The sequence below is a fragment of the Mustela putorius genome, unplaced genomic scaffold (assembly GCF_011764305.1).
Source record: "Mustela putorius furo isolate JIRA1106 unplaced genomic scaffold, ASM1176430v1.1 tig00003845_pilon_pilon_pilon, whole genome shotgun sequence".
Classification (NCBI taxonomy): Eukaryota; Metazoa; Chordata; class Mammalia; order Carnivora; family Mustelidae; genus Mustela; species Mustela putorius.
The window spans coordinates 93,454,940-93,471,166 of NW_025421998.1; the positions used below are offsets into that span (position 1 = coordinate 93,454,940).

A 16,227-nucleotide genomic window follows, 5' to 3' on the forward strand; every position below is an offset into this window, starting at 1 on the left:
AGTAATAAAATCAGTTTAGTATAAACTGGCATAAAGTTGGACATAACTTTTCCAGTGGAAAAGAAAAGAGAGCCCAGAAATTAATTCTTATATACATGGTCAAGTGATTTTTGACAAGGGCACATGTAAAGCCTATACAATGAGAAAAGACAGTCTTCTCAACAAATGGGGCTGGGAAAACTGGATACACACATGCAAAAGACTGAAGCTGAACTCTTACCTTATACCATACAGAAAAATCAACTCAAAATGGATCAAAGACTAAAGATAAGGGCTAAAGCTGTAACTATGTATCTTAGAAGACAGCTGAATAAAAGCTTTATAACACTGGATCTGGTAATGATTTCTTGGATGTAACACCGAAGGCACAGGCAATAAGAAGAAAAATAGGTTAGATGTCATCAAAATAAAAAAATCTTATGAACAAAGGACATAATCGACAGAGTGAAAAGGGAACCCATGGATTAGAAGAAAATATCCACAAATCATGTGTCCAATTAGGACTGATACTCAGAATATATAAAGAATTCTTACAACTCAACAACAAAGTAAATAACTCCATTAAAAACTGGGTGAAAAGACTTAGACGTTTCTCCACAGAAGAAATATGAATGGCCAATAAGCACATGAAAAGATGCTCAACATCATTAGTCATCAGGGAAATGTAAATCAAAATCATGAGATATCACTTCATACTCATTAGGATGGCCATTATACACATACATAAACACACACACACACATACAGAAAGTAAGTGTTGGCAAGAATGTGGCATAATGGGAGCTCTTGTATGTATTGCTAATAGGAATGAAAAAGGCAGCTGCTGTGGAAAACAATATAGCAATTCTTTAAAAAATTAAATACAGAATTGCCACATGATTCAGTAACTCCTCTTCTGGGTATATAGTCAAAAGGAGTAAAATCAACATTACTTATAACAACAAAAGTCATAAATGACCAACCACTGATGGTATCCATTGATAGATGAATGGATAGAAAAAAGTGCAATATTATTTAGCCTTAATTAGAAAAGAAATTTCAACTCATGCTACAACACAGATGGACCTTGAAGACATTATGCTAAATGAAACAAGCTAGTCACAAAAGGACAAATACTGTATAATTCTATTTATCTGAGTAGTCAAATTCATAAAGAAACCAGAATGGTGGGTCTCAGTGGATAACTAGGAGACTTGGTTTTCCCTGAAGGGCCTTCATGTATCAGTACCCAGAGACCTTTTCCCTGGGCCTTGTCAACTTTCCTCAGGGAAAAATACTGTCATCTCCAGGCAGGCTCCTCTTCATAGTATATCAAGTAGTGTAAGTTCCATGTTTATTGTTTGTAATCCCATCCCCTGAGAAAAATACAAGCTGCATGAAGACAAATATTTTTTGATAGTACTCCCATTTTACCAATGGGGTAAGGTATAGGAAGGTTGGGTAACCTAACTGCAGAAACTAAGACACAGCTAAGATTCAACCAAAGGGCCTGTGTGACTCCAAGGTTTATCTTAACCACTACATTACAGTGCTTTCTACAGAGAAATTGTGTAGTGTTTGTCCCTGTAAATAAGGATCTACATGCTAATGATTTAATGCTGTGTATTATCCTAGTTAGATGTGATTTGAACAGTAAAAAGCCTGAAGAGTGTGAGTGTGGAGGAGGCAGTGAACCCTCGCTATACTCAAACACGGTTATTGATATAAATGTATTACAACTAGGCAAAGTCTCCCAAGACACTAAGTGGCTGGCAGAAAACCTGCTGGTTAAGTTGTCTAGTTTTAACTAACAAAGAATTACTTTTTTCACCAGATCTGTGTCCTTACGACTCCTATTCTTGTCCTCCTCAGACACAAAAGTAAATCAGCACGGAATATAGAAAGTACACTAATTAGTCTTCAGAGGTATGAATTCTAGTCCTAGTACTAATACCTGGCAGTGTGCTTTGGGATAAGCCATATGAAGAAGACAACAGTTTATTAGTGGTTATTTCTAAACTTCCAAATTTATTTTAGAAATGCAAACTTAACTTAGATTTAATGTGCCCTTTACAAGCAATTAGATTACTAAATTAGAAATTTAGTTTAGGAGTCTATCAATCCATGCCTAAAAATCTCTGGCATCTGAAGGCAAATGGTAATCTGACCATTTGTAATTTAGGGTTAGAGTCCTGTATGACAAGCGATTATAGCTAGAGCCAGCTTCCACAGACAGGCAGCAGGAGCAGTGGTGAGCAGTGTGGGCTATGAAGCCCCACTACCTGGATTCCCTAACAGCATGCTTGTCATGGAGCCCAAGTGACATCCAGAAGGAAGCAATCCCAAGAAAGCTTATCTGTGATTATAATAGTAACTACTACCTCAAAGAATTAAGAACAATGACTAACTACTCTATAAATTTACAGTGATGCTCAAAGCTTGATACAAAAGCCTAACAGCACTATTAAACAGTAAAGCTAGGCAATTTTGAGCTATTTAAATATTATATATTTTACTTATTAAGAAAGGAAAAACCAATTTGGGGAGGGATTTGTTCTGGAAAAAAGATATTTTACCAGGAAAAAAGGATATTTTACAAAATTTGCCCCATTTCCTAATATGGTAACTAGGTTCTTAACCTCTGTGTTTTCCCTCTCTCTCTTTTTTAAATAAATTTTTCAACAGTATTGAAAAACAATTTTTCAACAATATTTTTAAGTTTATACATGCCTTCTTTAGTGTTGACATTTTCCAAATTACAAAATATTGCATATGACTGTAACAAGTGAAAAAAGATTAAGTTTAAGAAAGATGATGGTAATTCACCTTCCCCTTTCTCATCTCATCCCCTAAGAGAAACAATATTACCAGTACAAATGCCTGTGATAAGTTCATGTTTTTGTTTTCAAAATTACAACAGATAGGATACTCAATAGCTCACCTCCAGATATATTGATGGTGGATTATGCTCCCCACCAAATTTGTCCAATAGGGCTTCTATATGTTCCTGCGTCAACTTAATCATTTGTTTGATATTCCACACCTGAAAAATATTTTAAAAGAATGTAAGTAAAAATCATTTAGGATATGAATTAGAATATTTTTATTAAAATATTTTTATCAAAATATTGTAGTAACTGCCAGTGTTCTTTGAAATTTAGGGCTTAGGGACCTGTTTAATATAGCAATTTTCCCCATTTATTATTAAACATCTTAAAACTCCTTTCTACACTAGCAATACAATAAATTCTCAACTGTAAAAGACTCAATACATAAGTATTCTGAATAAACGATGAAAATCATTTTCACCTTCCCAAAAACATTAAGTACAATTTAGTTTATTATGTATCTTTTCCACATCTCTTTTTTATTCAAGTAAATATCATAATATATACACATACAAAATATACAAACATGTAAGTATTATATATAAAATATTATTTTTGACACTTTTTTCATTGAACAGCATGCCTCAAAATTCTTTCCATGTCAAGACATACAATCTCACTTCTTTAAAATTGTTAAGTAAAGATACATTCATTTCGTAATATTACAACACTGCTTATCTCAATGTTCTTCAAACTTCAACAGCAACCTAAGAGTACGCAGTCATGGGTGATTTTAGGAGAAACAATTTCCAGATCTTCAATGTCTACATGTACTCTTTCTAAATGAACTGTTTTGAGAACTATTTCTCCTTTATTCCTCTCCGTTTAAAATCACCACATTGTAATTCTCCACTCTATAAAAGAAAGGCAAAATTCTTATCCTTCTCGAATCCTATTAAGGTGCACTATTCTGAGATGTATAAACTTCAAAGTAACTAACAAACAAGAGGTAAAAATCCCTTGAGGGACAGCAAGTTGGGGGGGGGGTGATTAAAATCAGACCTTTATCAGTTAAATGAATTCTTGTCAGGGGTTTAAGCTTTATTCATTTAGCCAGCCTGCCAGCCAGCCAGCCAGCCTAGAATTTAGAAGTCAGGTGGTTATACTACATGCACATATTACATGTTTAAGATAAAGAAGTCAGTTCTTTTTCCTTGATGAAGAATGAGTCCAACTTATCTGGGTAGAGAACATGTTTTGCAAATTATACTATATGCTAGGTACTCTATGACTTTTATGATCTAAATCTGGAATTCTAAAGTGTGACTAAATATGAACAGCACAAATACAATACACTAGAAATTATGGCCTTTTAAACATTGCTGTAATTTTAAAATGTGAGATAATTAAAAATATTCAAGAGGGAATAGACGGATAAACAAGGGGGTTTTAGGACAGATGGTTTATTTAATAATTCCCTTACTAGAGGACATTTAGATTATTCCACTTTTCTCAACTTCAAACAATGCTTCAGTGAATAGTTCTGAGCTACCTTTCTGGGAAAAGGTACAAGTTTCCCTTTTAGATATCACAGCATAGGATTCCTGAATTGGAAGTTACGTGCATTCACAAAACAAATTGAGGGTTGCTGGGGGGAGGGCGGTAAGGACAGGGGGGTGGGGTTATGGACACTGAGGAGGGTATGTGCTATGATGAGTGCTGTGAAGTGTGTAAACCTGGCGATTCACAGACCTGTACCCCTGGGGATACATTATATGTTTATTTAAAAATAAATAAATAAATAAAGTTATGTGCATTAAAAAATTTAATAAATGTGTCAAATGGTCTTCTAAAAGAAAAAAGGTACTAAGTCATAGCCTCATTAGGAGGGTCTAAATCCCCCCATAATCTCATCAACACCGGGTATTATCAAACTCTGAAACTTCTGCCAATCTGAAGGGGAAAAGGTGATCTTGTTGCTTCAACTTCTGTTTCCCAGAAAAATGAACATTTTTCATGAACACTGGACATTTACATTCCTTCTTGGTAAATTCCCTATCCATATTTTTTTAATTCTATTTTCCCTTGTTGATCTATAGATACCCTTTAGTCTAGATATTTTATATATTAATCTTTATCCTCCTCCAAATGCAGTCCAAATTTTAAAATCCAGCTCTGTCCCCTCAACTCCAGACTCTCTTTGTCCAACTGCCTACCATCTCTACTAAGAAAATGAACAGACATCTCAAAATTAACATGTTCAAAGACTAATTTCTGATCTAACCCACAACCCTCCCCAAATTTCCTACTGTCTCTTCATCTCAGAAAATGATAATCTCCTTCTATGATGAGTTCATTGACCACCCAGGCAGAACAGCTTTATGATCAGAATTTGATATCCTAAAACTGATTGTTTTTCGTGTCAACTAGCTGCTCTGAGATCAGAAACATATTCTATTCATCTTTTGTCTCACCACTAATCTTGAGTCATAGTCATAAACAGGTATTCAATTCAAGCTGTCTTTAGAATACAGGAAGAGAGAAAAAATTAATCCTGCTTCAGTGATTCTTTCCAGTCCAAGAAACTGAAGACTTTATAACCCACAGCAACCTATTCCCCACCCCCTTTAAAAACTCCATAGATAAAACTCATATGTAGTTAGGGTAAAGAACCACTCCCCCAAGGGATGGGAGAAAGAAAGGGGAAAAAAATGGATTAGCAAAGGAGAAGGAGTATGAGGAAAATGAGGGAATGGAGCTGATTAAAACTAATTAGAATAAATATTTTTTGCTGGGCAGTAGAAAATGACTGGTTTGGTGACAGAGGGCAGGGCCAGACCATGAATGTCCAGATGTAAGATTTCTTATCTCCTCAAACAAAAGTAATTTTATATCCAAAAAATGAAGAAAAATCACTATGAGCCCTAGTTGAAATTAGATTCTTTCAGATTTCCCCAGAAGAGTAAGAGAAAGAACTTGGATGATACTTATAAAATAAAAATGTATTAAAAAGTAGAATAAGGAAGGGCGCCCAGGTGGCTCAGTCATTAGGTGTCTGCCTTCGGCTCAGGTTGTGATCCCAGGGTCTTGGGATCGAGCCCCACATTGGGCTCCTGTTCCGCAGGAGTCTGCTTCTCCCTCTCTCACTCCCCCTGCTTATGTTCCCTCTCTCGCTCATGCTCTGTCAAATAAATAAATAATAAATAAATAAAATCTTTAAAAAAAAAAAAAAGGTAGAATAAGGGGCGCCTAGGTGGCTCAGTTGGTTGAGCATCTGACTCTTGATTTTCGGCTCAGGTCATGAGCTCAGTGTCCTGAGATTGAGCCCTGCAACTGGCTCTGTGCTCAGTGAGGGGGTTCTGCTTGGGATTCTCTCTCTTCCTCTGCGCCCCCATCCTTTGCCACATATGTGTGCGTGTGTCCATGTGCTCTCTCTAAAAATAAGTAATTTTTTAAAAAGTAGAATAAGATATTGTAAAACTAAAAGGAGATAAAATTTTGGCCTTAATATGCCTTCTTAGAAAAAGTGAAGGAAATCTGTTTCAACAATCCTAAAAGGAAAATGAAAGAATTAAAAACAAAAACAAATTCAAGAAAGGTACTAGATTTACTAGATTTCCTCTCCTGTTTTGATCTCTTCAGTGGACCATAGCAACTAAATAATTATAGTAAACAATCAATCATGTCTAGTGACTTTACAAATGGCAAAATTTCCTCCCCCCTAAAATGGCAAGTATTTTTTTTTAAAAGCCTACCTCTGAAGATGCCTATGTTAAAAAATAAATTCAGACAAACTACTAAGGAAGGAACTACAGGGAAACAATGGTACAAAAAACTACAGCCACTGGCTTCCTTCCTCTCAATAAAAAGGCATCAAGTCCAGATTATTATATGATTGGTTTCTATAAAACCTTTAAAGAAAATATAGTAACAATTATTAATAGATGATAGCATATAAAAAGGAAAAGACTTCCAAATTCATTTTATGAAACTAGCAAAATCTAGATATCCAAACCTAACATAGATAATACAAAAAGAAAAAGAAAACCACAATAATCCAACGTGTGAGGAAAGAAATTTTTTTTTTTTTTTTTTTTAAAGCGAGGGAGAGAGAGAGGGAAAGGCAAAAGAAGAGAGAGAGGCAGAGGGAGGCGGGAGCAGAGGGAGAGGAGAGAGAATCTTAAGCCGGTTCCATGCTCAGCATGAAGCCTGATGGAGGGGTGGAGGGGTTCGATCTCACAACCCTGAGATCACGACCTGAGCAGAAATTAAGAGTCAGACCCTTAACTGACTGAGCCACCCAGGTGCTCTGGATAGAAAAACTGTCTTCCCTCTCCCTTCCCCCAACCTTTCTCCTCTTCTCACTCTTTCTCTCAAATTAATGCTAGTCATTCATCAGAAATTCAGTGAAATAGTACCTTAACAGGTCGAAGGAGGAAATTACAGATTATAGATGCCAAAAAAATGACTATTACCAAAGATTAAAAATTTAAAATAAGTAATTAAAAAAAGAGAGACATGGTCCTCAAGTTTCAGAAGAATCGCTACAAGAATTATGGTACCGTAAGCAAGAAGGCTAGAGCAACATTCAGTGAAAAAGATTCTGAATAATTCCTCTAAAATTAAAAAAAAAAACACAAATACATCAGCTTAAGAAATAACTCAAAGCTAATAAATTGTAGACTAAAATACATAAGTAAGTTTTCTACTGAGATAATTCTAAAATATCTCCAAGCTTAAAGATAGCACATATAAAAAGGAAGCATGAGAAAATGATAAAGCCTTGAAATTTTAATCATATAGTCATTAAAATAAAACCAGTTGAAGTAAACAGATTAGAGCTAAAGAAAGAAAGAACTAGAAGAGGAGTCAGAGAAAATTAGCCAAAAAGCAGAGAAAAATGAATGGAAAATATGAACAACAAAGAATGGAATTTAAGTAAATTCGGAAGGTTAAACAGACAATGGGAGAGATATCTAAAGAGAAGATGGCTGTCATTTTCCAGAAGAGTTGAAAATAAAAATTACTCAAGAGTAGCACAGTGAGCCGGGGAGGGGTGGAGAGGTTACGTTATTGACATTGGGGAGGGTATGAGATATGGTGAGTGCTGTTAAGCCTGACGATTCACAGACCTGTACTCCTGGGGCAAATAATACATTGTTAATAATAATAATAATAATAATAATAATAAAAGAGTACCACAGTGAGTCCTGTGTCCTGGCCATGACAGATAAAACTAAATCCACAACCATATAGGTTGAAATTAAAGTGCATAAAAGTTCTTAAAATCAACCAGACAGAAAAGAAAAATATATCAGACATCATATTTCTTAACAATAAAAGAAGCCAGAAGATAATGAAAAGACTTCAAGATACAAATGAAAACAGCTGACAACCTAGAAAAAGGAACTAAACCCAGAATAATGTAAAAGGAAAGAACAGCAATGGGTATGGTAGACTGATCAACAGCCCCCAAATATCTACATTCTAAACCCTAGAACCTAAGTTACCTTATATGACAAAAAGAATTTTGTAGATGTAATTAAGTCTCTCTCTCTCTCTCTGCAATTAAGTATCTTGAGATAGGGAAATTATCATGGGTGGGCCTTAAATGTTACTTCAAGCATCCTTATAAAATGGAATTGGAGGGAGATTTTATTACAGAGGATTAGATAACATGAAGATCTACCAGAGAGATTTGAAAATGCTACACTGCTGGCCCTGAAGCTGAAAGAAGGGACTATAAATAAAGGATCCAAAGAATGCAGTTCTAGAAGCTGGAAAAGGCAGGGAAATATGCTCCAGAGGAAAAGCAGTCTTTTTGATACCTTGATTTTGGCCCAGTGAAACCCACTGTGGACCTCAGGCCTTCAGAATTATTAAGAGAACACAGCTGTGGTATTATAAAACACCAGGTTTGTGGTCATTTGGTACAGCAACCGTAGGAAACTGATATAAACGGGAACCTAGAAACTAATAAACACAAGGATAAATCTAAATAAGCATAAACTAAATAAAACAACAAAAACAATGGTAACAACTATTGGGGGAAAATGGCCAGCACTAAAGCATTCTAAGACCCACCTATTATTCAACAAGAGGGATCCCGGAACATCTTCATGTGCCAGACAGATGTCAAAACAACACAGGAGTCAGCCTAAAGGGAGTCATACTGCCCAAATTCGGAAGATAATCAGCGAAAAGAGTAAAAACCACAATTAACTGTAATAGAGTGCATACATAAAATAAAAACTCACTAGTCCATAAAAGTAAGAAAGTATGTTTTGGGCAATGTTTGCCACCACTGTTAGTGACTATTCCATCTATAGAAAACTAAACATTACTAGAAAAGAATCACGAATTTATCTTGCCTTTTGGGGGGAAAAATTCTACTTACTCCCGTTTGATTTGGGAAGCCCTCTTTACAAAAAAAAAAAAAAAAAAAAAAAAGCCAGCTAATATAAAATCACTGATTCAGGAAAGATCACAGGAGGCTAAAGCCATTAGTTGAAAAGCTGATGAACAGGGTACATATAATGTTAAAGCATTTCTGCATATTAAAGACAAAGGGAAACACCACCTTTACAAGGAGATGGGGCTCAGAATCATTAATAGAGGGACATAATGTGATGCAACATAAATGACACATTATCTATCACCCATGAAGTATACCTGCAAAACATTCATATAGAATCAAATCAAACTTTTATACTTAGCTTCAAATTTAGAAGAAATATCCAGAATAATAAAATGGGTTAAAAGTACTACAATGAAATAATCGGAAAACAGAGAATATGGGACATTCTACAAGACATTTATCTCTCTCTTTGAAAGTCAAAGCCCTGACAACCAAAGAAATCCAAATTATGACACACTGCAGGACAAGTGTCCTGGTCTCTAATAAATCATGTCATAGGAAACAAAATGGTTGGGTGGTCAGTTGAAGACCCTAAGACAACAATTATTAAAAAACAACTAATTCAATGCATGCACAAAAAGGAGATCTTAGTTCAGGGATGGAAGACAGTCATAAAAAACACTTAGGATAATTGTGGAAATTTAAACATGGACTCCATGCAATTATGGAATTGTTAATCTCCTTAAATACAATATTTTAGACAGGTAAAATAATCTTCCAGGATCTAGAAATCTAGCAAAATGTTAACTGTTGAAGCTAGGCAGTATAAGTAATACCTATGTAAGTGTTCATTGTACTGTTATTTCCACTTTTCTGTGGGTTTGAGTTTTTTCCTAAACTTTTTATTTCATTTTCCTTTATTTCTTCCTAACAATCCTTTTTCTCTTAAAGTCTATTTTGTGATACAAACCTACATACACCAGCATTCTACCACTATGTGCTTGATTTGTCTTTTCTCATCTTTTTACCTTATTTTTTTTTAATTAAGTAGGCTCCACACCTAGCATGGAGCCCAACATGAGGCTTGAACTCACAACACTAAGATCAAGACCTGAGTTGAGATCAAGAGTCAGACATTTAACCGATTGTGCCACCTAGGCACCCCTTCATCTTTTTACTTGCAACCACTGTGTGTCTGCTATAAATGAATTATGCATAGTTCTTTTGGCTAGCCTGTTTTGTTTTAAACATATTTATCTGTTTTAATTAAACAATTTAGTTCATTTACATTTTTATGGCTGATTTATTTCTACCATCTTATATTGTGTATTTTCCACTTACACTGCTTTTTCTTGATTTTCTGACTTCTATAGGACTGATAAAGTTTTGTTATTCTTTCTTTTTATTTCTATGTACATGTCACATTCCAGACCATAAAACATGTTTCATAACTATTATCAGACAAACCATATTCCTTTATCATGAGGAAAATTAATTAATTTAGAAATCAGTATTAATCAATTAATCAACTAAATCAATTAATTTAGAAATCAGTAACAAAATGTGAATATATTTTGAGAAGTTCAACATTCACTTATTTTAAAAATCTTGATATTAGGGACACCTGGGTGGCTCAGTGGGTTAAAGCCTCTGCCTTCAGCTCAGGTCATGATCCCAGGGTCCTGGGATTGAGCCCCGCATCGGGGCTCTCTGCTCAGCAGGGAGCCTGCTTCCCTTCCTTTCTCTCTGCCAACCTCTCGGCCTGCTTATAATCTGTCAAATAAATAAATAAAATCTTTTAAAAAAATCTTGATATTAGAAATAGGGATCTTTTAACTTAATAAAATACATCTATAAGAAACCTGTAGCAAAATATCACAGTGAAAGGTCAAGCATAAGACAAAGGTACCTGCTATCTCTGATATCATACAGAGGAGGTTATAGTTAATGGTAGGGAGAGAAGATATGAAAAGGGACATAAAAATCGTAATAGTAGAGATTAAAATTTATTTGTAGGAAATATGATATCTATAGAAAATCCAAAGAGAACCTAGAAACCATTAGGGCTAATAACTAATACTAATACCTAGTATCTATAAAAACTAATGTAGAATTAGTTTATCAAGATAAGTGGATGTAAGATGAAGGACACAAACATTACATAGTACTCCAATGTACTGGCCAGGCCCAATTAAAAAAAAGATGCCATTCAGGGTGCCTGCGTGGCTGAGCTGGTGAAGTGTCTGACTCTTGATTTTGGCCCAGGTCATGATCTCAGGGTTATGAGATCCAGCCCCATGCTGGGCTCTGTGCTAAGCATGGGTCCTGCCTAAGAGTCTCCTTCTCCCTCTCCCTTTGCCCCTCCCCAATCTCCCTCTCTAAAATAAATAAATAAATATTTATTTGCAATTTTAAATAAATTATCTAAATAAATAAATAAATAAAATGGGGCCTTCACAATAGCAACAAAGACCATAAAGAATCTAGGTATAAACCCTTTTTTAAAAAAGATTATTCATATTTAAGTAATCTCTACACCCAAGGTGGGGCTCAAACTCACAACTGCAAGATCAAGAGTCACACGTTCCACTAACTGAGCCACCTTAGAGCTCCCAGGAATAAATCTAATAAAAGATATGCAAGACCTTGGTAGACAGAACAAGAAAATAACTTCAAATGCGTAAAAGAAGATTGAGAAGAGAAACTCAGAGGACTCCGGAGGTTAATTTCTTCCTCTCAGTACCTATCAACAAGTTGACTCAGCAGGTCTGAGTTTACTTGATGCAGGAAAAGACTAATGAGAGACACAGAGCTTCCTTTTCTAACAAGGCCATTTCATCAACCTCAAAGTTCCAATTATTACTGAGGAGCCCTTTCCCTGGTATATTAATTCTAGTTATATCTACTCTAAGTCCACATCTATGTGAAGATAAAAGAGCTCAGGGGATTGTGTGTGCTCTGGCACTTCCTGTTTCCCACTAAATCTTATTTCAAACTTATGCTATGTGATGAATGTGTGCAGGTGCATGGCCCAACCCTTCATGTGACAAAAACTAATATAAATGCCCTTTAGTATGAAGACTCAGTATCATAATAATCTCAATTTCCCCCAAATTAATTCAGTGAAAGACAAGAAACAAAATTCTGAGATTTTTTTCCCCTATGGAATTTGGCAAACTGATTCTAAAATTCTTACAAAAGCACTGTAAAATGATAGCCTTTTAACTATTTTAAATAATAAGAATAAGAATGTACCATATGTACAGTAAGACTAGCCATGTTTCATAGACTATATAATAATTCTGGGGTAACTGGCTATCCTTACAGAAAATGTCAAATAATACAAAAGAAAAATGGGCAAAGGATTTATGAATAGGTAACTGAACTAAAGAGAATTCAGACTATCCAACAGACACATGATAAAATAAATGACCTCATGGGGCCCCTGGTGGCTCAGTTAGTTGAGCAACTGCCTTTGGCTCAGGTCACGATCTCGGGGTTCTGGGATTGAGCCCCATGTCAGGCTCCCTGCTCAGTGGGGAATCTGCTTTTCCCTCTCCCTCTACCCCTCCTCTTCCTCATGTTCTCTCTCTCAAATAAATAAATCTTTTAAAAATTAAAAAAATAAATGACCGAATTAGTAATCACAGAAATACAAATTAAAATAAGAAATCATTTCACATCCATGAGATGGGCAAAAAATTTAGGTCTAACCACATACAACAATAGGTGTTTTTCAATTTTACATGTGGTTATAATATAAATGCAGGAGAATAAACTGAGAATAAATATTCTGTTAAGCTGAAGATGGGCATTATACTATCATTTAACTATATCACTACTAACATACATATAAGAAGTATTCTTTGCAGCAACATTTATAATAGCAAAATATTAGGACCAACTTAAATACTAAGAGAAAAATGGGCAAAAAAACAAAAGTAAAATAGTGTACTATACATAAGTCAAAATGAGGAACTAGAGCTAAATATATTGACATGGATACATCTAAAAAATGTACCACTGAATGAAAAAAAATCAAGTTCCAAGACATACAGTTTTAAGATATGCAATTAATATTGTTTATGGATATACACCCATGGCAAAAATTTAGAAGTGAGGGGAAGTAGGTGAGTCATGGAGTAACTGGGTGATGGGCATTAAGGAAAGTGCTTGATGTGATGAGCACTGGGTGTTATATGCAACTGATGAATCACTAAATTCTACCCTGAAGCTAATAATATACTATATGTTAACTAAATTGAATGAATTTATTTATTTACTTAGAGGTTTTATTTATTTATACTACAGAGAGAGTGAGCGTGAGTTGGGGGGGAGGTAAAACAGAGGGAGAGGGACAGATACCGTGCTGAGCACAGAGCCAGATGTGGGGCCTAATCCCACAACCCCAAGACGATAACCCAAGCTAAAATCAAAAGTCAGATATACAACCAACTGAACCATCCAGGTGTCCCTTAACCAAACTGAATTTAAATTAAAATTTTTTTAAAAATTTAGAAACATGCATGGGTATGATAAACACTAAACTCAGGATAATGGGTACCTCTGAAGATGAAGAGGGCGGGGAACGGGATAAAGGATAAGCTCTGATTACCTTTGATGGTCTGTAAGGTACTTTATCTGTGTCTGTAATTTTGTTTAGAAAAATCTTAAGTAAATATGATAAAAGACTTAATTCAAAAAAGCTGAGTTATAGGTACATGGATAATGAACATTATCTTTTTTTAAAGATTTCATTTATTTATTTGTCCCAGGGAGAGAGCACAAGCTGGGGGAGCAGCAGGTAGAAAGGGAGAGGCAGGTTCCCCACTGAGCAAAGAACTGGATGTGGGACTCATCCTAGGATCCCAGGATCATGACCCAATCCAAAGACAGACACTTAACTGTATGAGCCACCCAAGGGTCCCAAAAATCAACATTATTGTACTTATGCTTTTCTTACACTTGGAAAAAGGAAGGGGAGAATGAAGAAGGAAATTGAGGTGGTGAGTTGCTTAGCTCCTTTCATACTAAAAGCTGTCCTTCCACTTATAATTAGGGTAGCCCTAAACCTCCCAACTCCAATCCTTGTGTTTCAGAAAAAAACAACTAATGAATACACAAAAACTTAAAAGAGAACTCACAATCAGACTTCTCATTTACAAAAGTCTAGACCAATTTAACTGCAAAACCCTCTAATCAACTTAGTCCTTTATTCATGAATATGAATAGTCAAGAATCACAAGATATGAACAGCATGGTAACTACAGTTAATAACACTGTACTACGTATTTGAAAATTTCTAAGAGACTAAATCTTAGGAGTTCTTATCGCAAGAAAAAAATTGTGACCATGTGGTGACAGATGTTAACTAGACTTACTGTGGTGATGATCTGTCAATATATACAAATGGCAAATCATGTTGTATACCTAAAACTGATATGTCTATTATATTTCCATTAAAAAAAAAAAAAAGGAGGGTGCCTGGTTGGCTCAGTCGGTAGAAGATATGACCCTTGATCTTAAGGTCCTGAATTGAAGTCCCATGTTGGGTATGAAGCCTACTTTAATTAATTAATTAATTAAGTCAATCTCTGTCTTAAAAAAAAAAAAAGAGAGAGAAAGAGAAAAGAATCACAGGATACCACGAAAATCCAACAGAAGGAAAGAAAAAGATCACAAAGAACAGAATGACCAGGCAAGGAGAAAAGTGGAAATACTGTTACAGGAAAAAATTTTAGAAAAGGTAAATAATAGAATGAATAAAGACCACAGCAGCAATCTGTAATAGGACATGTAAAGTCTCAAGAACTTCTTCAATAGGAATCATAGGTCTGAAAATATTCCTACCCTTGACTTAGCAATTCCACTTCAAGGAATTTTCCAAATCTCCTACAAAACTGGAAAAACATAGTAGGTCCTTGGTTCCAGTCTTTAAAAAGATAAGTCAGTCACCAGGTGAAAAAACATCAACTGATTTTTGAAAATGGCACTACCTTTACATATAACAAAGCAAACAAAAACATGAACATGAAAAAACCGGTCTAAAAAAAAAGAAAGGAAAATATACTCCATCAGAAGTAATGTTTCAGAGTAAAAGGTTAAAAGATAGGAAGTGTGGTTTTAGTAGAGTAAGTATGGTAAGTAAGAGGCACATGAAAACAAGAAGAGGTCAGAAAAATTAAGCAAGAAGCTAGATTATGAAGAAGTCCTGAAAACCCTGGTAAGTAGTTTGAATTTTACACTAAGTCCAATGAGAACTCAAACTCTCAAAACTGGGTACATGTGTAAGAGTGTGTATGTGACATAATCTGATTGGTATCTTATTATTGACAATTATCATCCTATTTTCTAGATGAGAATATTGTGGCACAAAGGTATTAAGTATTTTGCTCACAGCCACAGAGCAGGTAAACAGTAAGGAGTCAGGATTTAATTCAAGATAATGAAATCCAGAGCAGTAAATATTATAATGGCTTTAATTATCACTCTAGTGAAGAATGGATTATAGGAAGGTAAGAGTGGATGCAAAGAAGACCAGTTGAGGTTATGGTTGTAGGCTAAGCAAGAGATGATTGCTCGGACTATGGTGGAAGCAATGGAGAAAAACTGAATTTGGGATATATTTTAAAAGTAGAGAAAATAAAACTTACTAACGAATTAGATATGGGGAAGGGGTGGGAGAGAAAAATAAGAGTCAAGAGTCAAAATTTTGGTATAAGCAATAGGATGGACAATCACGCCATTTACTGAAGTGGGGCAATCAAGAGGGAAAGTTAGCAAGCATCACATATCACCAACAGCAGAGGTCAATGAAATGATCAAGAAGGCAAGCTGGCCGTGCATTTTAGAATTCAGGAGAGATGAGGCAGGAGATACATGCAGATGTCACAGCACAGTAATAAGCGGATTTCCAAGGGAGTACAGGCAAAGAATAAACCGTAAGGCCCACCAATATTTAGAGGACTAGTGAAAAAAAAAAAAATAGAAACCACAAAAATGGTTGAGAAGAAACAGAAACTGAAGGAGGTAAAAAACTATTCAGAGAAGAAAATTCATTGC

At 35.2% G+C, this 16,227-nt stretch overlaps 1 protein-coding gene across 6 annotated transcripts in view; it reads right to left on the reverse strand.

Annotated features, from left to right (window-relative positions):
• BRAF (B-Raf proto-oncogene, serine/threonine kinase) overlaps nt 1-16,227 on the reverse strand; it is a 177,808-nt gene that overhangs the window by 93,968 nt on the left and 67,613 nt on the right. For all 6 annotated transcript variants that reach the window (XM_013049714.2, XM_045063071.1, XM_013049713.2 and 3 more), the window contains one exon: nt 2,921-3,022. In XM_013049714.2, the coding sequence (XP_012905168.2) occupies nt 2,921-3,022 (102 nt within the window). The remainder of the gene's footprint in view (nt 1-2,920; nt 3,023-16,227) is intronic.